Here is a 24,002-nt window from a genome sequence, read left to right as displayed (position 1 = left end):
AAAGGACAAACGATGGCTCAAAGTTGCATCCATTCTCGCTTTGGAGACTTGTCTCCAGCATCTACCTGGCTGGCTGTTCCTAATGCCTTAGTTTGTTGTTCTATCAGATCTGCCAGGGCAACTGCATGTGTAATTGCTACTTATCCTCATTCTGTCAGTATGATTCGAGTTAAAAAGGTGTTTCTGCTAAACTAGGTCATTTGACAGAAGTAGACTAGGGAGTGTCTCCGTATAAAGAAATGCCAAGAGACTGGAGGGGGTGATAATTTCTGGTATAATGAAGAATGCAGCTGTAGGTGAGCTCCAGTAACAAATTTCTTATCCCAAAGCAGCTACACTATATTCAGCTCAGGTGATCTGGAAGACAAAATAAGCATGTATGTAGACACTATCTTTTTTAAAAAAGTCTTTCATTGTATTGTGGTTCACCCCTAGAGCCAACATTAAACTGTACTGTTGTGTACAAGGAGTGATTGACCCTATACAGATATAATGTCTGTGAAAGGAAAGCTTGAAGTATAATTCCTAGCAGCATGAGCTGGGTTGGTATGTGCTAGGTATGATGAACAATGCATTGCTTGCCAGGCACAACTTTGGTTACTGGAGAGTCATGTGAGGACAGACTTGGAGTCCAGAGAAACTGAGAGTTTCTCTCAGTCTGAGTCCAGAGAAAGGCAGACACCAGCAAGACCTGAGAGCTATCAGAAGTGTAGCTAGACCTGACAATGATCACTCTACAGAAACTAAGAGGTCTGCAGTACAGTCTGCATCAGCTCACTGAATGCTTGCATGATCAGCTGAAACTGGTATATGTGTTTGAAAAAAAGAAAAAACTTACAGAACAGCGTATCAGTCAGTCTCAATTAAACTGGAAGGATATTTTAAGTAGGTTCTCTCCTCTGTCTGGTTCTAGTCCAAAAATTCATTAGTTTGTGCGAGGGAGGAAAGGATATATGTTTAAAATCTGTAAATTTGTCAAAATGAAAGAGGGCTGGCAAATACTTTGAAAAATTGCAAACAATCTTAACAAACTGGAGAGGTAGTTTAAAATCAGACAATCCATTTAATAACATACAGTGCTTTGCCTTTCAGGAAAGCATACGTACACACAAAAAGCATTAGCACTACAGAAAATAATCTGGCTGTCCTTAAGAGTCAAAAAACTGAAGGAGTGAACAATATGATGCTGTTACATTAACAGAAATATTGCTTTAGCTTTCCTGTTTCTTTATTTGAAGAGATTGTATCCATGAAACATCATTAAAAAGGGATTATCAGAAGATCACCATTTGAGCCATAGCTAAAAAGAGAACTCAAGAACACACTTTGCAAATAAAATAAAATAAATTTCACTGGAAATGTATGAACTCAAGTTCTAATTTCAATGAAAAGCACGGTCAAAGGAAACAAAAACCTAGACTCCAACATCTGCTTTCCCTGCTTTGTCTATCATTTTCCTTGAAAATTCTCTGAGAGAGCATATGCATGAGAAGCTAAAGCAAGAGTTCTTTGGTATTTGGAGATCATTTCCAGAACTATGGAGTATGATAAGGAAACTGAGTTTGGAAAATTGATGCTCATTGAATTTACCAAATGAGTGGCTCTGGAAAGACATTTCTTGCTTCTTGTTGCATTATGTAGGCCATATCTACATGCTGTATCATCAAACCTCAGCCATGTGGAAGGCCTTGCTCAGGAAGAAGATAAGGAACAGTTTGGTGTCCATAACATGTGAATCACTGCTTTTTCTGGTAACAGCATCAGAAAGGATGTCTTGTTGTCATTACTCTGTGGTAGACATAAACTATACAACATATATACAGGCCACACATACACAGAGGAGTACTTTTAACAAAAAGAAACATGTCTGAAGAAGTTAAATTTTCTTCTGATGTCCAAAGCAACATGCTATTTCCTGGATTAGAAATTGGAGTCTACTACACTTGAGTGACAGGAGTGTAGAGATGTTCTTACAACTGTGAAGGTTAGAAGTTCCTTACATCAGAGAATTTTTCCTGATCACTCCTCAATGCATGCACATGATTCCTCTTTATTACCTATGCATGTTCCATATGGGACTATTCAAATTATTTAATGTTCTACTGTTGGGTAACAAAATTCACTACCACAACAAATTGGCACATGTAAAACAAAGGAGTCATAGAATGGAAACGCTTTTATACAGACTGAGGGAGAGACATCTTATCAGTTAAATACAAGAACAACATCTCTTTTATCTTAACAAAAGAATAATAAGTTGAATCCAGGAGATCTGAATCTCCATCTCACACCTCAGAAACAAGATTATGCCATAAATCCCATAGTCTGAATCGGAGAGTTTTAAACAGGACATCCTTGTGGAATTACTTTTTCACCAACACAGCCTGTATCATTGCTGCCATCTTCTGGCAAAACAGACAGTTCTGCTACACTTCTAATCGCTTTTGAAATATTGAATCATCTTTTGTCTTCTCTTTAACAGCATCCGTAATTTTTTTTGATCATTTTTGGGCAAGACTATCTGTAAGCTTTGCAGCGTTCTGTCTGGCAGGCAGGTACCACCCCTTCATAAGGAAAAGAAATTCTAGAAGGTATTGTTAATTATAATTTTTTTTAAAAAAATGTTGTATTACTAAACATTGTGCTACTAAACAACATCGTACATTCTTAAATGTAGCTGTTTAAGAAGGGTATTTTTCAATATTTATGCTCCTTATATTTTGGTTTTAGACAACAAATACATTTTTCAAGTTTATTCTGTATAAAAGTATTTATAAATCCATATTTACTATACCTTCCCATTTTAATATTTCTAAATAAACAAATATTTGCATTAACTTCTTATTTTTTGTGGCCAAATGAGGTGGTAACATTCTCTTAACTACTTTTTACCTCTGTATAATCACTATTAGAAAGCTATATTAAACTGCGAATCTTTCCTTATATTTTTTCCTGCAGCATTTAAGTCTGTAGAACGTTTTAACTGAAGGAAACACTCCAAAACCCCACGTTTTTGTTGCAGATGAGCAGGAAGCAGCTATTCCAGGAGCCTTTGCATGCAGGGAAGGAGCGGGCGTCACGCACTCTGCAAATGGCAGAGGGCCAGACCAAGCCGCACTCCTGACCTCTGATTTAAACTCCTCAAAGGCCCCTTCAAGCCAGGACTCTATACCTCTAGGCCTTTCAAATGTGAAATTTTGTAATAAGCACGTTTCTTAAGCTAGGCCACCTGGCTACTGAGTTTACTGAGCACACCTAAGGCCTTGCAACAGCCTTCCCTCGGGGAGCCCGTGGCCACCATGAAAACATACTGAAAGAAGGAAGTAACTTTCCTGAATTAAAGTATTATTTATTTTTCCATTAAAGAAGCACCAGGAGCAGAAGAGAAGGAAGGTTACAGCAACAAATCTGTGGCTGAATATTGTAGCCTTTCCTTGGGGTATCAGGACTCTCTCACCCCATTTCCCCTCAGGAAAGGGCAGCCAAGCAGCTTAGATGTCCACAAAGTGTGACCCTCCAGTCAGCATCTTCCTCACAAGTTACCAGACTTTCCAAAATCTCTTCTACTTTTTCATCCTTGTTCTTGGGGAATGGGAGCTAGGAGGGCTTTTCGCAGGACAAAAACTGCATCAAAAAGGGAAGTGCCCCTGCTTCCCTCCCCGGGGACCAGTTCCTCAGCGCGGCGACAGTTCCCGTAGCGCGATTTATTTTTATTTCCTTTAGGAGGGAGGACGAGGAGGCCCCAGAGCGCGCACGGCGCGGGCAGCGCGCTCCGGCAGCCCCGGCCCGTTCCCGCCCCGCGTTGCATCAGCTGGGGCGGGCGGAGGGCGCCTGCGTGGGGCTGCCCCGCTCCGCCGCCCGCCCCGCCCCGCCCCGCCCCTCGGCGACGGCGCGGCTTGGCGGACGCCATGGCGGGTGCTGGCAGCGAGGTGGGTGAGGGGTTTGCTGCGGTCCCCTGCAGCTCGGGGGGCTTCGGGCTCTCTCCGCGGCCCGGGGCGCCCTTACCGCGGCCCGGGGACGGCGTGTCCTGAGGCGGGGAGTCCCCTTTCCCCCACCCCGCTCCCGCGCCGGGCCCCCGGGAGCCGGCGGCCGTTGGGAGCGCGCGCGGCGGCCGTTGGGAGCGCGCGCGGCGGCCGTTGGGGCGGCTGGTGCCAGGGGCAGACCGAGGCCTCTGGCCGCACCTTCATAGCAAATCACGGGGTTTTTCCCCAGCTGGCTCCGGGAAAGCGGGGGTGGAAAGACGATATATTTTAAACCTGAGCTGAAAAACGAGTTTCCTGTGTTTGCTTCGATCAGGTTTCCTTTCCCTTGTGTTGTGGGCTTGGACAGGGGTAAAAGTGTGAGCGCGTCTGAGTGATTTTTGGAAAATGAGGAAATGGGTGTTTGCCCTCCATAGGTAAATGCTGAGGAAGGGAAAAAGGCAGACTGTGGAAAGAAGAAAATGAAAGAAGGGGCTGGTGATGAAGGGCGCACAGAGGTGAGCTTCCCTTGGGTTTGTATGGCATTAAAAGATGTAGACTTTTGGCTGTTGTGTTGTGTGCTGATGGTATTGCTGCAGTTTGTCCCTCTGAAGTATTTTATCTAGAATTACGATTATTCCATTCCTTTTCCTGTTATTTCTGATTTTAGTAAAGTTTGTGCTGAAATGAGTTTGTTGCTCTTGACAGCAAGTTGCATATGTGTATTGGAGGAGCAGTTCAGATTTCCATAGTTGCTATTTACAGTGCCTCCCATTTGCACCAGGAAATAGGGAGCAGTTCTCTGGGATGATGAAGGCCTGTGTAAGATGCTCTGTCTTTTTAACTGATGTAGTGGGTATGAGTAAATGGATGCCTTCGACTGTGCACCGAGGCAGCCAGATGCTAGCCAGTGCTGATCCCAAGCCATCCACATAGCTATATAATCCTCTTTATGCTCAAGCTTCTAGCCCTAGCGCCATTAGCTGACATATAGATTGGAGCTAGTTTCTGTCTAGATAGCTCAAAGTAGGAATGTGCCCTAAGTTTTCTGACCCAGTAATAGAAATATATTTTATCTTGAACTCTGATCTTTTCAATTTGATTTCAAATTGATGCCCCTGCTAGAATTTTACATAGTTTATTAAACAGGTGTATTGTGCTACACTTGAAAGTGGTAATTTTCATTAAGATGAACTTTTATAATGTTAATATATAATTAAAGTGTAATGGTGACTATTGCTTGTTAGATATCTAACTTAAATTATCTTCCTATCTGAGAGAGATTGAATGAGTAAAGACTAAAAAATAAAAGGGATGAAGTGACAGATGAAACTGTGAAAGGGGAGATGTAAATGCTTATTAGCTGTCAAGTATAGTGCAAATTAATTTTAATAATTTAATGCTATATTCCAAGCATCAGTGAAATATGTGGAAATACATAAACTTTTTTCTTTGTAATTAGAAAAATTGAAAAATGTTTTCAATCCCATGATAAAAGTGACGGATTGCCCTTTTTCCATTATCTTGAATTGTCGTTGGGATGGTCCTTCTCCTTAATTTTTTATTGCATTGCTTAAAGGGTTCTTATTTTCCTTCTCTTTATAAGAAAATCATCAGTATCCATGCTCCCTTTTTGAAAGGGTTATAGCATACAATTTTCAAAGTTGGCGGAACTGAGATTCCTAAATCACTTAATTCCCTGTGAAAAAGTATACCATTCTATTTGCATTCTTGACATAATTGGAGTAATCTTATATCACATAGTCTGTTGAATTCTTCTTTCTCTTTATTCTTTGTATGTAGATGAATCCCTGGCCTGCATTTATCAGTGAGCGTTTAGAGATGTATAATAAACTCAAAGCTGAACATGATGCACTTCTTGCAGAAAGAGCTGCGAATGACAGTAAACCCATTAAAGTTACATTGCCTGATGGCAAGCAGGTTGATGCTGAGTGCTGGAAGACTACTCCTTACCAAATTGCTTGTGGAATTAGGTATGATTCTATTCTGTGACTTACTCAATAGTTTTCAGATAGATCTATATCTGCAGATTGCAGTTGTTATCATTAATGTTAGGATCCTAGTTACTTATCTCAATTTTCTTCAAGGGATCTTCTATAATAAAGTGGAAGTAACCAATAGCTTTCTATTTTTGAAGTCTAATGTTTTGTCTTATGAAGATACAGTTTCTAAAATTAAATACAGACTATAGGTGGGATCCTTTAGACAGGTAACTTGCCTGTCTTTCTCAGTGAGTACTGCAATTGCCTTAACTAACATGCTAACAAATTTTCTGTGTCAGATTGAATGTTAGCACATGTTAGTTTGCATGGACTTGGGGAGGACTGATGGGTGATATTTCAGTGGATTTCGGGGAGCATTAACAGTGTATCATTCACTAAATTGCATTTTTTTTCTTATGTGTGAGATCACCATAAAAAGCATGACCTCTCTCTCTGGATGACTCAGACTTCCTGTGGGGAGGGTTTGATCAATGCGCACTGGTCACCTTAAGAGTTAAAATTATGAAAGATAGGTGATACTTAGAGATGAAATGCCATTTCTGTGCCCGGTCGGGAATTTTCTTTGCTTTTGTGATTTGGGATCAAGGAAAGGGTTTTTTGACCGTTGGAAATGAAAGTGTTAAGGTAATGCATTATCTTAGAAGTGATATTTGATATCTGTATTTTTGATATTTGAGATCTGTCTCTGCCATGGGAAATCTGTCTTTTATTGCAGTAGGATTTTGAGATCAGGTCAGTACTTCAAGATAGGTGCTTCTAAGTCAAGTATGTTAAACACTGTATGAACATCCAGGACACAATATAGTTTTTTTTTTTTCCCCAAATCTCTTGGAGATGTGGGTATGATTTTCATAAATGTTCAGGACTGGCTAAACTGCTTTTTTATTTGGAATTTTTTTATGGAATTATACCCTCTCTGAGCACTCCTGAAAATCCTACTCGACATTGAGGGCAAAGTTGGGGAACTTTTACTTGCTGATTTCAAAAGCTTACATACCATGTATTTATTTCGTAGTCAGGGATTAGCTGACAACACTGTTGTTGCTAAAGTGAACAAGGTGGTTTGGGATCTAGACCGTCCTTTAGAAGAGGATTGTACCCTGGAGCTGCTCAAGTTTGAAGATGAAGAAGCTCAAGCAGTGAGTATCTTCTTTTAAAACTTGCTTGTCCTTGGATTTGCATTAAACTCAGCCTCCATTAGTTACTGATATTTTAATGCTTAAAAAATTAAGAAGAGAGAATGAGTTTGCTGTGTAGGTATATATTTGTTTCTTAAGAAGGAGGTGTGATACTGGAGATAATACACATTCTGCTATGTTTTCAGAGCCAAGTATCTGCTAGCAGTTGCTATAGATTATGTCAAATCTGTTCTCATTAAGATATTTACGTTTGCAGCCTTCATGTTAATGTAAGGTAGGTTTTTTTGAACCAAGCTCTTGAGCACTGCCTGCAAAAGTGATACTGAGTAAAGACGAACAGAGTATGTACAAACTTAAAGAGTACTGAGTAAGCTGCACTTGAACTTTGTATGTACAAAAACACATATTTTCTGATATGTGCAAATAAAAGCTGAATGAGACCCTATTGATTTGCTTTTAATTTGTCAAAACTTAAGGTGTCCTATAAGATGAAGTGTTAATTTTTTAATTTATGGACTGTTCTACAGCAGTGCAAGATTTTCCATTTATAAAATACTTATAGGACCTCAGCCTTATGTTGTAAGTGCACTTCATGGCTTTTAGGCTGGCTGTATATCAGCAGAGCTGATTGTTTAAAGTTCACAAAAACAGTTAGTGAATTAGTTTCCCAAATTCTTGACAATAATTGAATTATTTCAACAGTAATTGAATAATAGCTGAAAATAATTCTGTTTCACTACTAGACTGTAAATAATTTTGCAGTGTTATTTTTCGATATATCAGTGCTTTGGATGGGTGGGGGTAGCTGAGCAGATCATTTTTGTTCTGCAGACTGCTTTAATATGGGATCTGCATCATGTATCCTTAAAAGCAAGCTTTTAGAAAGGGTTCTAAATAAATTACTCAGAAATGCATTATGCCTGTTCAGACTGACCCCTCTTTTTGACTTCCATTAGGTATACTGGCACTCAAGCGCTCACATAATGGGTGAAGCTATGGAGCGAATCTATGGTGGATGTTTGTGTTACGGCCCACCAATAGAAAATGGATTTTATTATGACATGTTTCTTGAGGATGGGTAAGTATTTTATTTTATTTTTTATTTATTTATTTTTTTCTAGGAGTGAGGGGACTGCAGGCACAGCAAAATTTCTGTAACCTGCTTACTCCTGGGACAGTCATCAGTACTGTCACAGATGCAAATTGTTTTGTTCTTTGCAGTATGTCCTGTCCACAAGCTAGTGCATTGCAAAGACAGTACCAGGTCAGAAACTGCAAGTGAAAGCAAGAATGATTCACTTTGTCATGTGTTTGTTTTAGGGGTGTATCAAGTAATGACTTCTCTGCTTTGGAAACTTTATGCAAAAAGATCATGAAGGAAAAACAAGCCTTTGAAAGACTGGAAGTTAAGAAGGAAACACTGCTTGAAATGTTTAAGGTAGGCTGTTTTAGAAGATTGTTTCTAGCATCATACAGTTACGCTTTTTCTGCCCCTTTCTTTCCTGTTCCTGTTCCTCTCTCTCCTGTTTGTATGTCTCTCTTTTGATGAAACAGAGCATTAGATTTGTAATTAGTTTAAACTGCTGTTCAAATCTCATGCTTAATAAGTAGTTAACAAATGTGTGTGCTGTTTTTCTTTTTAGTATAATAAATTCAAATGTCGGATTTTGAATGAAAAGGTCAATACGCCAACTACAACAGTGTACAGGTAATAATGCATGCATAGTAATACAACTAGATATAACTCTCTAGGATGAAATATACTAAATTAATGTTTCCTTTTCTTAGGTGTGGCCCTTTGATAGATTTGTGCAGGGGGCCTCATGTCAGACATACTGGCAAGATAAAAACCATAAAAATTCATAAGGTGAGTGCTGAAACTTCATGAGACAAATGTGTTCACTGAAAACATGTTGCTATAGTGGGGCAATACATTTGTGGGATACCCAGGAGCATAATGCAAAGTGGATAACCTGGCCATAAACTCAGTTTATCTATATGAGAGTGGGTTGTGTGCTGTGAAAATTATCTTTAGTAGTATGAAGCTCAATTATGTGACCAGAGCCTCCACTGCCAACAGTGGATTGGAAAGTGAGCAGGGCCTAAGAAAAGGGCCTGGCTGAACTCTGTCAATCGGAGCTTATAATTTTTGCTCATCTGATGGTTATAGTTGAGTGAGAATGAGAACATTTGGAAGAAGATGGCTACAGAGAGAGCAAGTGGGATTAAAAAAAGACAAAGGAGAGGTCAAATTCCTTCTTACAGAATCTGTTCACCTGTCCTTTGTACATTTTTCTCTACAGGCGATTTGGTTCTTTTTGAAGTTTTGACATACATTTAGTTTTCATCATGGCACAAGGAGAGCTTTTATTTCTAAATAGAAATACTGGTGTGCTGCATTAAATATAGTGACTGTTAATAATTCTATGCCTTTTAACAGGAGGCAGTAATAGTAGAATATGGAGTCTCCTCCTTGTCCTTACTGCATCATTTAATTTTTGCACGCAGAATTCCTCTACCTATTGGGAAGGCAAGGCTGATATGGAATCTCTTCAGCGGATCTATGGAATTTCATTCCCAGATGCCAAAATGCTGAAGGAATGGGAGAAATTCCAGGAGGAGGCTAAAAACAGAGACCATAGAAAGATTGGGCGGGTGAGACAACCTTTCTGGTAATGTATTTCACAAATACCATGTGCATGTAACCTCATAACTAGAAGCATCTCAAAGACTTCATATACTTGCTGGCACAACCAAGATGGACATAATTGTATTTTCAGTAGTTTTGCAAAGCCAGGCACTTTTCTCTAACAACAGAGCATCAAAAGTCCTAAAGCAAACAGAACTCCTATTTAGAGCTTTTACTATTTAAAACACTATAGTATCCTTATGCCACAGATTAAATGTAACACAAACACTTCAGTTTGTAGAAAAAGTTCATTCCTATATGAGCTGCTTTAGCCTGTTCACTCAGTTCTTTCTTCTGTATGGCATTAGAATCAATAATACATTTCTTTTTCTTGTGTAGTCCTTACACGCATTTTGTGCTGACAGTGTTCTTGTTAGCTTTTTCTCTTCCAATACTATCTGCTTATTTTGTTGGGGCCGTTTGGATGGAAACCTCTGTCAGACAGTTGATAGTCGTGGACACACTGGTGCAAATTCTGCTGCTTGGGCGTCAGGAAAACCTACAGCAGAATTTCACTATGTGCTATCCCAGTATGTCAACAAATTAGCTACGTACAGTTAACACTTTTAATACATGTGCAAACTCCTAGTGTGCTGCAGCAGCAGAACTAACTATTACTTGTTAACAGACTGAGTGAATTTTGGAGGCATAACTGGTTACATATAAACACAGGAATAACAAAATCTGAGCATCAGTAATGAAACAGGAGACTGAACAATCTCCTTTAACAATCAATACTAATAGGAGATATAAATGCCAATGAAAAAGTATCTGCCTATTGCTACTGATTTTTTTTTTTTTTTTTTTTTTTTTGCTTTCAAATGTGTTTTAACTTTGAGTAGTGATGCCCAGTCAGTAGTAACTCACCAGTGAATGTCAGTGAAAGTACTGGCTGTACAAATAATTTTTTTCTCAAATACTGTTTTTCTGCAGGACCAAGAACTGTTTTTCTTTCATGAGCTCAGCCCTGGTAGCTGTTTTTTCTTGCCAAAAGGAGCTTACGTTTATAACACACTAATTGAATTCATCCGGGTAAGTAATACCTTTTGGAAATCTTACAGAAGAAATTTCTCTATTTTAGGAGAATATGTAACATCATTATAAATGGCATTGATTGAGAGTGAAGTGCTATATTAACTAGTTCTGTAAGCAGTGAACTAAAGTAACCTGATTTCTTTGCACTGGTCATGTCAAATTCTGTGCTTAAGTTTTTATCAGAGCTTTACCTGCATTTAAAGCCATGTAATGATGCTCTGTATTATGGATTATTTGAGGTCTATTAGTACAGCTGAGCTTATACTGCAGCTCTTCCACTGCTGCATATTTCTTTGTTTTATTTGGCCTTGTAGAACTATCTGTTATAAAATGATGTGTAAAAAATACACTCGCCTTTCGGTTGCAATATTTAAAATTGCTATGTCTTGTTGTCATATATTTGGGCTGCAGGGTAATATCAAGTGTCGTTGAATAATTAGAGACTGTTTCTTTGCTTGCAAGGAAGAAACTTGTTCTTCTTGTTTAGCACAGATGAAAAGTTTTGGGGGAGGGTGGTGCTGGTAGAATGGAGGTAGCCTGGCATGTACAGCTTGACTCATTACTGCCTTACAGATGAAAGGGGGTAGAAGGATCAAGTTTTCTTGGGTATTTTTGTTCTTGTTTTTGTTTTTATCTAGTCATAGACTTTTGGAGGGCAGCATTTGCATATTCTGTGGCTGCAAATTTATTTGTTTTATAAATTATTTTATATATTGGGTCTGTCATTATAGAGTGAGTATCGAAAACGTGGATTCCAGGAAGTTGTTACTCCAAATATTTTCAACAGCAAATTATGGATGACATCAGGGCACTGGCAGCATTACAGTGACAATATGTTTTCCTTTGAAGTGGAGAAAGAAATCTTTGCTCTGAAGCCTATGAACTGTCCAGGACACTGGTAAATACATAGCAAATTTAGTTAATCAAAAATGCTGCTGCTTCAAAAAGTGCTCAGTTTGTTTTCCCTGCTTAATTATAAAGATGCCTATCATCAGGTACTCTGATTTGATGCGCCATCTGGAGCGACGTAATTATGAGTGTACGAGCTCTCTGTTTACTGAGACACTGAGGAATGCCATTATTCCATTGTTGCACTGGCTATATTTTCAGAACTGACAACTTACTTTGGTACTACAAAACTTGAATATCTAAAATGGATACCCAGGCGTTGTCCATTTTTTTTGGCAGTGTAGCCATTAAGAACTTCGTGTTCAGTTTTAGGAGCTATTGTACCCTCTGTGTGTGTATGGAGGGGGAAGCCTATCAGCTATAAACAGTATCTGAATTTGTTTTCCTGAAAAAAAAATAGATGTGAATGCTCATTGTGTTCAGATCTCGTGGTTGGAGTTAGGGACATTTGCTCAGATATTGGCTGCTCTTTGCAGAACTTTGATTCTGGGTGAGTTTCAAGCAATAAACTTTTCCTTCAGCCTTATGTTTGATCATCGTCCGAGATCCTGGCGTGAGCTGCCGTTACGATTGGCTGATTTTGGTGTTCTGCATCGTAATGAACTGTCAGGAGCTCTTACAGGACTCACTCGAGTACGCCGGTTCCAGCAGGATGATGCTCACATATTCTGTGCTATGGAGCAGGTATGGGCTGCAATTAAATGAAATTGTGTATTAAAATCCAAGTAACTAAATTTCCCATAGTTGACACTTTATTTCCATCCTCATAAAGATTGAAGAGGAGATAAAGAGTTGTCTGCAGTTCTTACGTACTGTGTATGATGTTTTTGGATTTTCCTTCAAACTGAATCTCTCCACTCGTCCTGAAAAGTATCTTGGAGATATTGAAGTATGGAATCAAGCTGAGAAGGTAAACAGTGATTTAATGACTTTTTAAATGAAAAGTAGGCTGCAGTTGGAATACCATTACAGCCACTGTAATAAGTCTTAGAGTCACCTTCCAAAAGCCAGGTTACTTTCATGATTAAAGGGACAGGGTTAGACCTTGCAGGGGCACTGATCTCTGTCAGGGAGAAGATGGGGCAGGAATGGACGTTAGGTGTGCTAGGGTGGATTACCTCTCAGTATTATCTACAAACTTTGAATCTAGCATAAAAATTTCTTAAGTTATAGCCAACAGTGCTTGACTAGCTTCTTCCAAAATGTATGTTTTAGTTTACTTGCTTGTTTTTTAAATTTGGATTAAAATAATTTTTATTTTAGTTTGGGCACCCTGACAACTTCCCCTTTCCAAAAAATAAAATTAATTGGTAAGAATGTGTAAAGAAGTTGCAGCAGGTACTGAAAAGCATTGAGATTTTGGTAGTTTTAAATATTCTCCAGCAGTAGGCTGACCTGATGCTCTAATATGGAAACACAATAAATAAAAATGATGGGGGGGAAAAGGGCTGAGTGTGTGTTCTTTATCTATAGCAACTTGAAAACAGCCTCAATGAATTTGGTGAGAAGTGGGAATTAAACCCTGGTGACGGAGCTTTCTATGGACCTAAGGTTAGTATGTTACAATCATCCTCTATGTGGGTTAAGCTTTTAATTCTGTTTGGTTGAGGCAGGGAAAAAAACTATACAGTTCCTCATTTTCCATTGTTGCTACTGTAATCTTGACAATAGAGATAGCATGCAAGCAAAGTTTTCCGCAGTATAGTGGATGAGCAGGAAAAAAAAAAGTCCTAACGTGTAGCTTAGATGTTATATTGGTTTTAGTCTCCATAAAGTCTGGTAATGTATGAATTCCCCCAAAAGACAATTGATAGGCATTAGTCTGTGCAGTGTTTGCCAAGTATCTTCAAACAGATACCTGAGCAAGACGAAGGCTTCAGCTAGTAAATGTTCTACTTTAAGTTAATTAAACCAGTACAAATGGTCACTAAATGCTGTTAATACATAAATAACACTCTTCAGATGTTATTGTGAGGGAAAAGAGGAGTAAGCAATGTGGTGATACACTTGTTTTTCATTCCTGATTTGGAGTAAAGACAACTTCCTCTTTTCTCCTATCATCCTGCACATTCCCTTGCTATGTAACATTATAACTGACTTTTTTCAATGTTAGTACACACTTAATTAAGTATGATGCTGTTTACTTTCGGTTGGAGGGTACAGGACAAAACTCTTTCCTGAACTGACAAGCTGGTCCGTGCTGAGGTTGTTAAAGACTGAGATTAAGAAGGATTTTTTTTTTTAAGTCATCTGTCTCAAGTTGCTGTCAGACTGAAATAATATGTTTTACCAGCTACATAAGCTTTTACTTTCATGGGAGAGAAAAAAATAGTCTATGATCTGGGTTTCTACATACCTTTAACATTCTTTTCCTTAATTAAGCCCAATTTACATGTACAAAGTAATCAGCTCTGTTTAAGCAGCAGCCAAATAATTTAGTGAGGGATGTGAACAGAAGGTGGCACTGTCAGATCTGTATTACCAGAGCAATAGCTACATTTGAAATATTTTTCAGTAATCAGTGAATCATAACATATGTAAATAATTCTATATTGCTATATAAAACAAGCAGTGAAAAAAAATTAACTTCATTTTATTGATTAAACAGATTTCTGAAAAATTCCTTTTACTGGCACAGTTTTGTAGCTCAGTTAAATTGCTACTGGGTTTTGGTATTAGGAAAGAAAAAACAAACTTGTGTTGGTTTTATATTGTTAAAAGATGTCTCCTCAGTCTGCACAGATTAAGTAGGGCTCTCTAGAAATTTACTTGTATCTCTGAACATAAGGACACAGAACATTATAAAATTACTTGTAAATCTTTCTCTAATAAACCTACCCTACATTTATGTCTACATTAATTCATGTAGTAAACTGATTCTGATTTCTGTCTTTGTATGTTAATTGAATCAATTTCATTTTATAGATTGTACATGGAATGTGTTATAGCAGCTAATCATTCACAGTGTGAAATGCAAACAGAGTTTAGTGATTTCCCTTCATTAATTTGAAAGGAGGCAAATATCTGCAGGAACACTTACCTTTGTTAACCTTAGTTAACCTTCTACTTAGTTCTAGTACACTCCAGCTGAAGGGAAGTGAGCAGACATGTAGCCTGTTGCACTGGTTTTAATGGAAACTGGTTAAAGTTGCATGTTAAGTGAAGCTCGACATCTAGGGTGCTTTCAAACTAACTTTTACTTTTTTTCTACTTGGATAATTTGAAGATAATAGAAGGTTTTAAGTAGATTATTTTGATAGAAGGTTTTCTTATGAATAACTGACCTATGATAAACTCCAGCTTCGAAGCTTTCTTTTTTTAACAGTTCATATTTAGCCCAAATACTTTTGAAAGATGTTTAGCATTTCAATGAATAAAACACTTACTTACCTGTTTATTTGATATATAAACTAAAATAAAGGACATAGCCCCAACATACAGCCATACTGGTGAGCTGTCTGGTTGTGCAGCTTTTTATCACAGATGTGCTCAGGATTAAAGCTTGTAAGATGCAACAGAAAGAATAGGCTTGATTGTAGATAGTCACATAGACAGAATGAGTGTCACTAATGCAATCCATATTAGAAAGGGAAATTATCTAACACAAGGATTCTCTTCCCTGTGCCCTAATTTACAAAATAAGCTACCAAATATTCCAATATTGTATAATAAATAAGCATAAGTTTTCCAGTTTCAGGTTGAAGATGTCCTGTTTTCAGTGAGAAGTGTTCAATTCTGATCCAACGCATATGCACTCTTCCCTTGATGTGCTGCTGACTTTACTCAGTAAAAAGGCCTGTGAAGGTCCCATGTCCTGAGAACAGCAGAGCAGATTGAAACTCACCCAGTATGATATATTAAATATGGTTCCCTCTGAAGTAATGCCACTGTACTTGCTTACCTCATTTATCATTCTGACAAGTATCTGCATCATATTCTGCAAATTATTTAAATCTTGAAGTAGGCCAAAGTGTTGTCTAAAATCATAAATAGTTCTTCTGTACTGCTCTGAGTAAAAACTTCCATCTTAAAACATGTTTGCTTTCAGAGGAAAATGCTTGTATCTTAAACTCTAGTAAAAATTTGTGTCTTTTGTTTCTAAGATTGACATTCAGATTAAAGATGCCATTGGTCGCTACCACCAGTGTGCTACGATCCAGCTAGATTTCCAACTGCCAGTCAGATTTAACCTTACCTTTGTCAGGTGAGTAAAGTAGCTGGTATTTTTAATTGCTGTATAATCTAGCTTGCCTGGCACTTAGAGGCATAAGCTTGAAAAAAGAAACAGCTTGATGTTTTAAAAAAACCTTTATTCACAGCCATGACGGTAATGACAAGACCAGACCAGTTATCATTCATCGGGCCATCTTGGGATCTGTGGAAAGAATGATTGCCATTCTAACTGAAAACTATGGAGGCAAATGGTAATGTTGAAAAGTAGATTTATTATTCCTGTTTGAACAAACATTTTATGTAGTATAAGATAAATTGGCCCCAAGTGTGCAAGAGTCAAGAGGATTTCTTCTGCTTGCTTGATGCAGAGTTGTGCTGTAGGTACACCATGAGGTAATTTCTCTTAAACTACATTCCTTAGATGTTTAGTAATCCTAGATGTGATAGCTAGTACATGATATCACTCTTGCAGGTGCAGCATACAGCCTAACTATACAAGCCATGCATCGCTGATCTTATTCTTGCAGCTAGGCTGCCTTGAAGAGTCATTTTATGTAGGTAACATCCTTAACGTGCTGCAGTATGATACCTGGCAGGTACGATCTCTCTGACTACTAGGGAGGCTCAAAAGTAAACATTTTTTCTGTGATTAGTTAATAATAAGCATAATGACTCAGTTACACGTTTTTCTGTTGTAAAACACAACTTGAAACTTTAGGTAAATAAATTTGCCCATACTGAAATTTTCCTTTAGACACTCAGTTTTTTGGGGGAGATAAACTGTGACTTGAGTTTAGGGCTGTCATCATCTCTGAAATCAACCTAAGCAAGCGGCTTAATGACCCTCTAGTGTAGATTTTAGTCTCATCTATTGATAGGCTATTTCATATTGAAAAATACTAAAAACTGTAAAACTTGTTTTTGTTTTCTGAAGGCCACTCTGGCTCTCCCCACAGCAGGTTATGGTGGTACCAGTGGGCCCAACCTGTGATGAATATGCTCAAAAGGTGAAGTAGCATGGGTTTTGTTTTGTTTTGTTGTGTGTTTTTTCTTTTTGGTTCCCGAAATTCTGTATTTAGATGAGCTGCTCAGTTTTTAAAGATTAATACTGTTTATTTGAAATAAATAGGATAAGTCTTTACCTACTATGTTGTTGTCACTGTAATATATAAATGCTACAAATTAAGCTGCTGAAATTATAGCTGGATCCTTTAAGAAGACCTGAAACAGATTTTGGGTATCCAAGCAACACATGCTGATCTTAGTGATGCTTTTATTATTGGAAAGCTTAGCTTTTCAGCCAGAGGAAAAACGGTTACCCTTCAGGTTCCAGTCTCCCATGTCCATGGGCCTCTTGCAGAGTAGTAAGAAAAATGAAGCAGGGTCTTTTGTGTCTTTGGCATCCAGCTGACATTCTTCTGCATTTCTTTCAAGCACATGATACATTTAAGGAAAAAAAAGTCTGCAAAATAAAATCCTCTGATCAGGTAGCTCCATCATTCTGCTGCCTTTCTCCATGCCAAATTCAAGTCACTATTCAGCTCAATGTGTCAGGTATCCATGGCACTGCTTAGTGATTCAGTGTGTATGAGCTTACGATAGCTGACATGTTTTCACATTCTTGAACTAGGCTCATCTCCATGGCCTGAGCCAGCAATGGTGTCTTAGGTTTAGGAGGGAGTTAGACAAGTTTGACTGGCTTGTTAAGCCTACAAGTCATAAATAGTTCATCATCATGAAATACTCTGTCCTTTTTCAGTGACAGTTTAAGTACTTTTCTTCTAGGTCAGACAGCAATTCCATGATGCTGGACTGATGGCAGATGTTGATGTAGATCCTGGGTGCACACTGAACAAGAAGATCAGGAATGCTCAGCTTGCACAGTATAACTTCATTCTGGGTAACGTATAGGGCATGTGCTATTTTATCTATGTTGGTTGACTTTCTTGAATAGGACTAGGATTTGATCTAGCTCCTTCTGTGAGCAAGGCATAGTCAGTGTTTTACGCCACTTTACTCCTAAGAATCTCTGTCTCGGCCTCCACTGCATGATGGGCATTCCTTGCTTGTGCAGCGGTTAGAGGAAGGAGGTCATTGTTGAGTGGCCCAAGGCATTACTGCTGCTTTAGAAGAAGTATTCTGCTCTCTTCTGGTCAGCAGTATGGAGACACGTGTGGAGTCTCTCTTCATTTGTGAGGTAGATTTAAGCAATTTTTCAGTATTTTTCTCTCTCATTTGAAGTGTGGCAAAAGAAGTATCATATTTCCACTGCATTCAGATGTGGTGCACTTTTAAGCTATGCATGCATGTCTAAGTCTTGCAAGAGAGGGTGATTTAAAAAGTGACCACCAAGTATATGATTTGAAGTACTGACTTAGTCATACAAACTACTTCCTCCAAGTATATCCTATAAAATTTATATTAGTAATGAGACAAACACATATTATCTTGGTGTCTCTATTTTAATGTTTAGTTTAAACAAATAACTAAGCTTTTCCAGTAAATTATCTTGCTGTTTCTATAAAGTAAAAAAAAAGAAAGAAAGAAAGAAAAAAGCAAGCTGTTGGTTATTTACGATCAAATAAATCGTAAATATCGTTATTATCGTAAATAATAAATCGTTTCTTTCCTAACCTTTGTGTAGCACTCGGCTTATTTCTGATTTCAGCTTTGTGGGTCTCTAATAAGAAATAAGCCAAGCTGAGCTTATTCAGTTAACTTTTCCCCTTGCTCATATTTTACTAAATTGCTATTTATAATACACTAAAACCTTTTAAATAAGATGTGATTAAGTAAGAAGGCTAGTGGCTGCTATGGACCTAAATTTAGGGGAGGATGTGGAAGAGAGCAAAGAAGGACTTGTATTGGTTGTTAAGTTTTTTAGAGTTTCTGTTTAACATCTTTGTGTTTTATGGGAATGAAAAAAAATATTTAAGAAATGTTAAGTTAATCTCTTTGCATCTGGGTTGTTTTTAGTTGTTGGTGAAAAGGAGAAGGCAAGCGGAACAGTTAATATTCGCACTAGAGATAACAAGGTGCATGGTGAGCGTACAATTGCTGACACTGTGGAGAGGCTGCTGGAATTGAAACGGTCCCGTTCCAAACAAGCTGAAGAAGAATTCTAACATCACCTATTTTACCTGGCATAAAGATTCTAGTTTTTCTTACTCGTTTAACCATAAAGTTGTTTGCTGAACCAGATTTGACATATATTTCACAATGGACCTGTTGCTTATTTTAGCAGAGATCTTTCTTAGTCAAACATATGTCTTTGTAAAATCAAATTTGCACAAACCATGAAGTAAAATTTCTTGGCTGCTGATAAATGACAGATGAAGCATGGTGAAATGACCCTTTCTGCCGCAAGAGGAAATGGAAATGTTCATCAGGGATACCTATAACATGCTAACTACCCAATTAAGAATAAAATTCATTTTGGTAACAAATGGTTTTCATGCAAGCTAAACAGGAAACATTGCACTTAAGATACCACACAGGACGCAAGCCCTGCAGCAGCTTTTGGAGTATCCTTTAGCAGGGTAAGTGATACTTGCAGTCTTGGTCTGCTGGTCTCACATTTCCTTTACCATCTGAGCAGAAGCATTTCATCTAGCCTTCCCTCACCTACCTTTCTCAGGTGCGATGATAAAATTATATCAAAATTTGAACCTATCTTGTATTTAATCTTTGCTAAAATTTGCTGGGGGGCTTGGTAAATCTGTTTCCTGCCTCTTTGGCTCATCTAGGCTAATTACTTTACATCTTAAGTGCTGTGATAAAAGGGGCGATTTACTTTCCAATGAGTTGCTGCTTTTAAAATTATTTCAGTGAAGGTGCTTTTTCTTTCTTTTTTTTTTTTTTTTTTTTAATATTTTTGCACTTGCTTTATTTTGCTGTTTTGTGATTGTTGCTGGGGCAAAATGAACAGCGCAGAAGCAGGACAGCTATCGCTGGGGCAGGAGGGCTTAATCAAATGTAGATGTTGAAGCAAAAATAAGGCAAATAGATACCAGTCCCAGACCAAAAAGGAGCCACTAACTCCATTTCCCTCTCTAGGAAACATGCTTTAGACCACCTTCTAGCTAGGTTGGTATATTTGCTGAATTTTACAAAGCTCTGCATTTCATATTGTAGGCATGCTAGAAGCATTAATTTGCCATATTCCTTTAAAGAGATACTCTCAAATTAGACTGGTGCTGTCAAATGCTAGACACTACTGTGTATAAGTCAGTAGAGGTCAGTCTTGTACAGGTTACCCTGCTACAGAAACCTCATTTAAATAATTATGCTTTCAAAACTCTAATAATGTAGATAGAAATGTATAAGTGCATATATTATTAGAAACAACACTTACTTAATGGTACAATCCAGTAAGTACATGGGCAACTTCAGCAGGAGGTGGACAGAACTGTATCTACAACTAAATCATAACTGAAGCCACTGAAGTGCCATCTAAACTCTCTTCGGTCTCTGCTTCTCTGACTAGAAGTTCTCTGGATCCCTAATGCGGGCATATGCAGAAGCAGAATTGGCTTGGCCTGAGTAGCATGTTTGCTTTCTCCCTCTCCCTCCCTCCCTCTCTTTCTCTCTCTCTCTCAGTTCAACCAGAAGTCCCTTGAAGAGTAGGCTTCGGGTACTGCTGATCATCTCTGGCAGGACCAAGCTTTTGAGAAAGTACCATGTCCATCTCTTGGGTCAGGAGGATACCATAAAACTTTTGTATAATAGCATCTCTTGGCAAGTGGTCCAACCACAAAGCTATTGACTAATTCTTTCAAGGGTCTGAGAGGGCTTAAAGCCACTTGTTCAACTTCTCCAGAGCATGTTTTGATTACCACCACTCAGCAGGAGAAACATAACTTCTGCAGTTTAGTTTTTAGCCTGTACATCCCTAGGGACTGTTTCAGGGAAAGGTTTGCTTGTCCTTTGTTTACTAGACTACTGCATGCCATGGGTATTTCTTACAGGTTGCTGATAAAATACAGCGCACAACGTGCTTTACAGGAATTCTTGCTTGCTCCTTCCTTGAAGCAAATTTTAATGCAAATTGCTGAAGAAGGAAGACAGAATGAAAGAGAAGAAAGATCCCTGATCTGATAGTTCATCCAGGTACATAACTGGACAATACAAAATAGGGTCTGCCGGGAATGCCTACCTGGATAGGTCAATACACAGGCCTTCAGTTTTCTGTGAACTCCGCAGTTGTACAAACTCCTGTGAAAGAGTTTCACCTCTCAGAGTCATCTGGATACTGCCAAGGAACCAGGGTAATTCCACTAAAAGTCTTGAGATTCCCATGCTGTGGTTAATATTATTTCATGTCTTAGACCACTGGGACAAACGGATAAAGTTTCACTGCTCAGATTCAGTAATACAACAACTCCATCCACAACCAATGAATCATCTTTAGGGAGAATCCATCTATAGGATAACTTTTTTGTTTATTGTAGGCACCTGACTACATCTTTTCTATTGCTCCAGAATCCCCAGAAAAGCAAAAAAATCCTTGTGTTTTTTTTTTTCTTTTTAAAAAAAAAGTCTGTCCAGCCTGACTTCTCCCAAGTAGAATAGACCAAAATTAAGGCTTCAACTTATGCCTTATGTAGTTAAATGATTACCCTAGCTTTCACTATAGTTTCTTAACTACGTAAGTTTTTGGCAAAGATACAAGCAATTGGCTCTGGAATCAAATAATTGTGAACTGCTAATACGAAAATTAAGTATTGCTAGAGGCTGTGCTTATAAAAACAAAAAGATGCCAGTTTTTTTACAAGTACTTTCAAAACACTTTGCCTTTCTACACACCAGTGTTTTCCGGCTGCTTTGGAACAGTCCTTCATACTTCTCTGGTTATGCTGGATGCCTTGCTAGCCACTGTAGTGGAATAGGCTACATTTGGACCTTCTGTCAAAATTATTTTTTTGCATAGGCTTCTGACAGGAGTAGGAGAACCTTTGGAGCAAAGTATGCATTAATAATCTGAGACACTGCTCCAAATAAATGTGCCCAGATGAACAGGGGCAGCCAAAGACCTTTCATAATGTTCTCAAATGTAGCGTTCAAGGTAAATCATCTGGGCTACATAACAAGCATCAATAAATAAGATTTTTTGCATCCCATTCAAAAACATTCCCTTCAGCTATATCACAGAGTTCTCTTGAAACCATGAAAACGTTCTGCAATGCACAGCATGCACACAGGAAAATTAAAAAAAAAAAAAATCCAACAAAGGGTTGAGCATTTGGAAAGTAGACATTCATGCCAACTGAACATGACAGAGCTTCCTCAAGTCATCTGTATATATCTAGCTGTATTAAGGGATAGAGGAGTACAGACCACCATAATGCAGGCCACAACGTCTCACCAAACAGCCTTTGCTTCCTAAACCCTTTGGAACTGCCTCACTTTGGGATCCCCATTACAGCAACAACCCCTGGGGCTAGCACAGACTGCCATGGGTCATGAGGAGCTGGCTGTGCCCCAGGCAAGACCCTCTCAACACACACACGTTAAACCTTCCAGAAGCTCCGGAGAACCTGCTGCCGGCCTGGGCTCCCTGCAGAGCCATGCAAACAGCACAGCAAGCAGCACAGGGGCCGCCTGCTCTGCTGCAGTAAAGCTCTCTGACTCATAAAGTTGGCCCTAGTTAGGGGAGCAGGTACAGCAGAGAGGAAGACAAAGAGAAAGACTGAAGGGCGATGACTCTCCTGGCATGGTGCAAAGCCAACATCCTCTTCAGGTAGCTGGAGTAGATCTAAAGGAAAGAGAAGCAGAAACAGGGACAAGAGGGCTGGCAGATGGGCAGCAGTGATTACGCAGGAAAGTCTGAAACAAAGATGTCCACATGCAAAGTACAATTAAGCTCTTTTGAGTTTCAAGTGTCCTGTCCTATGAAGGGTTTAATCTCACTAGACTGAAAGAAAATATGTTCACTCCATGCCAATTTGGGGCTGGCATTTAAAGCACATTTTGCTATACCATCACAGGAACAAGCAGGCTTATAAAATAGACATTCATTAATTTGTTACTCTCCTGAAACACCATCTTCATTTTGAGAATACTCACAACTAACCCTTGTGCATGGATGTGTATGCCAACATCAGGACAAGTTAACTTAATAGGCTACAAGAGCTTAAATGCACAATGACATTGATCTAATCATGTTTAAATGTGATTTCACAGTTGCATGCTGAAGGGACAAACTGAAACCTGTCTACATCTAGCAATAGAGAGACAATTTATCTTTGTTTAATGGAATGAACTTCCATAAGGATGCGAAATTTCTACCCTTGGGTATCTGCAGGGATGTCAGGCTGCACACAGGAAAAGCTTTGAATAACGTAAGCCTATATAGGTGTGTGTATACATACATATACACACATTATATACATATATATATATATATATATATATGCATATAGACTAACGGAAAGACACCTTTTATTGGTGCAGCCACTGAATTGTCAAAATTACAAAGTGTGTCTTTCCAAGAAGCCATTACCAGCTGAGAGCTAATAACTATACAATGACATTCATAAGTACTCCGCCTCGATACAGAAAATTAAGTCACACGTATTACATATGAGTCCTGGCTTCCATACCAAGCTAGATGGTGTCCACAGAGGGACCAGGGGGAGTCCAGACACCCTTAGATGATACCCAGAAGACAAAGGGAAGCTGCATACACATGATCAAATGGAGACTCTTTCTTTAGTAGCAGGTTGTTTGGAGATTTTTAAACCACTGTAACACAATCTTTGAGCAGGGCATTCCTGGACAGACTACAAATCCAAACAAGAGGAAATCTCTAATGTGGCCACTTAGAACTTCACTATCTAGCTTTCCCCTACTCTCATTAAAAAGGTAGATGTCCCCACACTCTAGCATCAGGTAGTTACGCTGTTATCTTTTATTGCCAGAGATGTTTTTGAAATTGTTGTTAATTTTAATTTTGAAAATTATTATAATTGAAACTTAGTTTCGAAAGGCAAGTTTTATTTTTTAATAGGAGACTTTATCCACAGACTGACGCTGCCAAGCTCTCACCAGAAATGACCATCAACCAACCAAAATT

General features: G+C 38.6%; 1 protein-coding gene across 2 annotated transcripts; it reads left to right on the top strand.

Moving 5' to 3' along the window:
* Positions 1 to 3,883: 3,883 nt before the first annotated feature.
* Positions 3,884 to 19,596, top strand: TARS1 (threonyl-tRNA synthetase 1). 2 transcript variants are annotated; one of them, XM_062599391.1, is made up of 19 exons: positions 3,884 to 3,929; positions 4,397 to 4,477; positions 5,763 to 5,953; positions 6,999 to 7,122; positions 8,079 to 8,200; positions 8,443 to 8,560; positions 8,766 to 8,830; positions 8,911 to 8,989; positions 9,631 to 9,777; positions 10,745 to 10,843; positions 11,578 to 11,744; positions 12,277 to 12,439; positions 12,528 to 12,665; positions 13,229 to 13,306; positions 15,859 to 15,959; positions 16,075 to 16,179; positions 16,863 to 16,935; positions 17,714 to 17,828; positions 18,905 to 19,596. In XM_062599391.1, the coding sequence occupies exons 1-19, from the start codon at positions 3,909 to 3,911 to the stop codon at positions 19,051 to 19,053; spliced, it is 2,136 nt and encodes a 711-aa protein (XP_062455375.1). In that variant the 5' UTR covers positions 3,884 to 3,908; the 3' UTR covers positions 19,054 to 19,596. The 2 variants fall into 2 exon arrangements, with proteins under 2 accessions (XP_062455375.1, XP_062455376.1); XM_062599392.1 differs by lacking the exon at positions 18,905 to 19,596 and adding an exon at positions 16,401 to 16,524 and having other exon boundaries at positions 17,714 to 17,802.
* Positions 19,597 to 24,002: the final 4,406 nt, after the last annotated feature.

The sequence above is a fragment of the Rhea pennata genome, chromosome Z, assembly GCF_028389875.1.
Source record: "Rhea pennata isolate bPtePen1 chromosome Z, bPtePen1.pri, whole genome shotgun sequence".
Classification (NCBI taxonomy): Eukaryota; Metazoa; Chordata; class Aves; order Rheiformes; family Rheidae; genus Rhea; species Rhea pennata.
This window is presented reverse-complemented; position numbering and strand designations above follow the sequence as displayed.

Coding starts and splice junctions, on each gene's coding strand:
- TARS1 (XM_062599391.1), top strand. CDS start 3,909: ATGGCGGGTGCTGGCAGCGAG. Junction 5,954..6,998: donor CAAATTGCTTGTGGAATTAG/GTATGATTCTAT, acceptor TTTATTTCGTAG/TCAGGGATTAGCTGACAACA. Junction 8,831..8,910: donor CCAACTACAACAGTGTACAG/GTAATAATGCAT, acceptor TCCTTTTCTTAG/GTGTGGCCCTTTGATAGATT.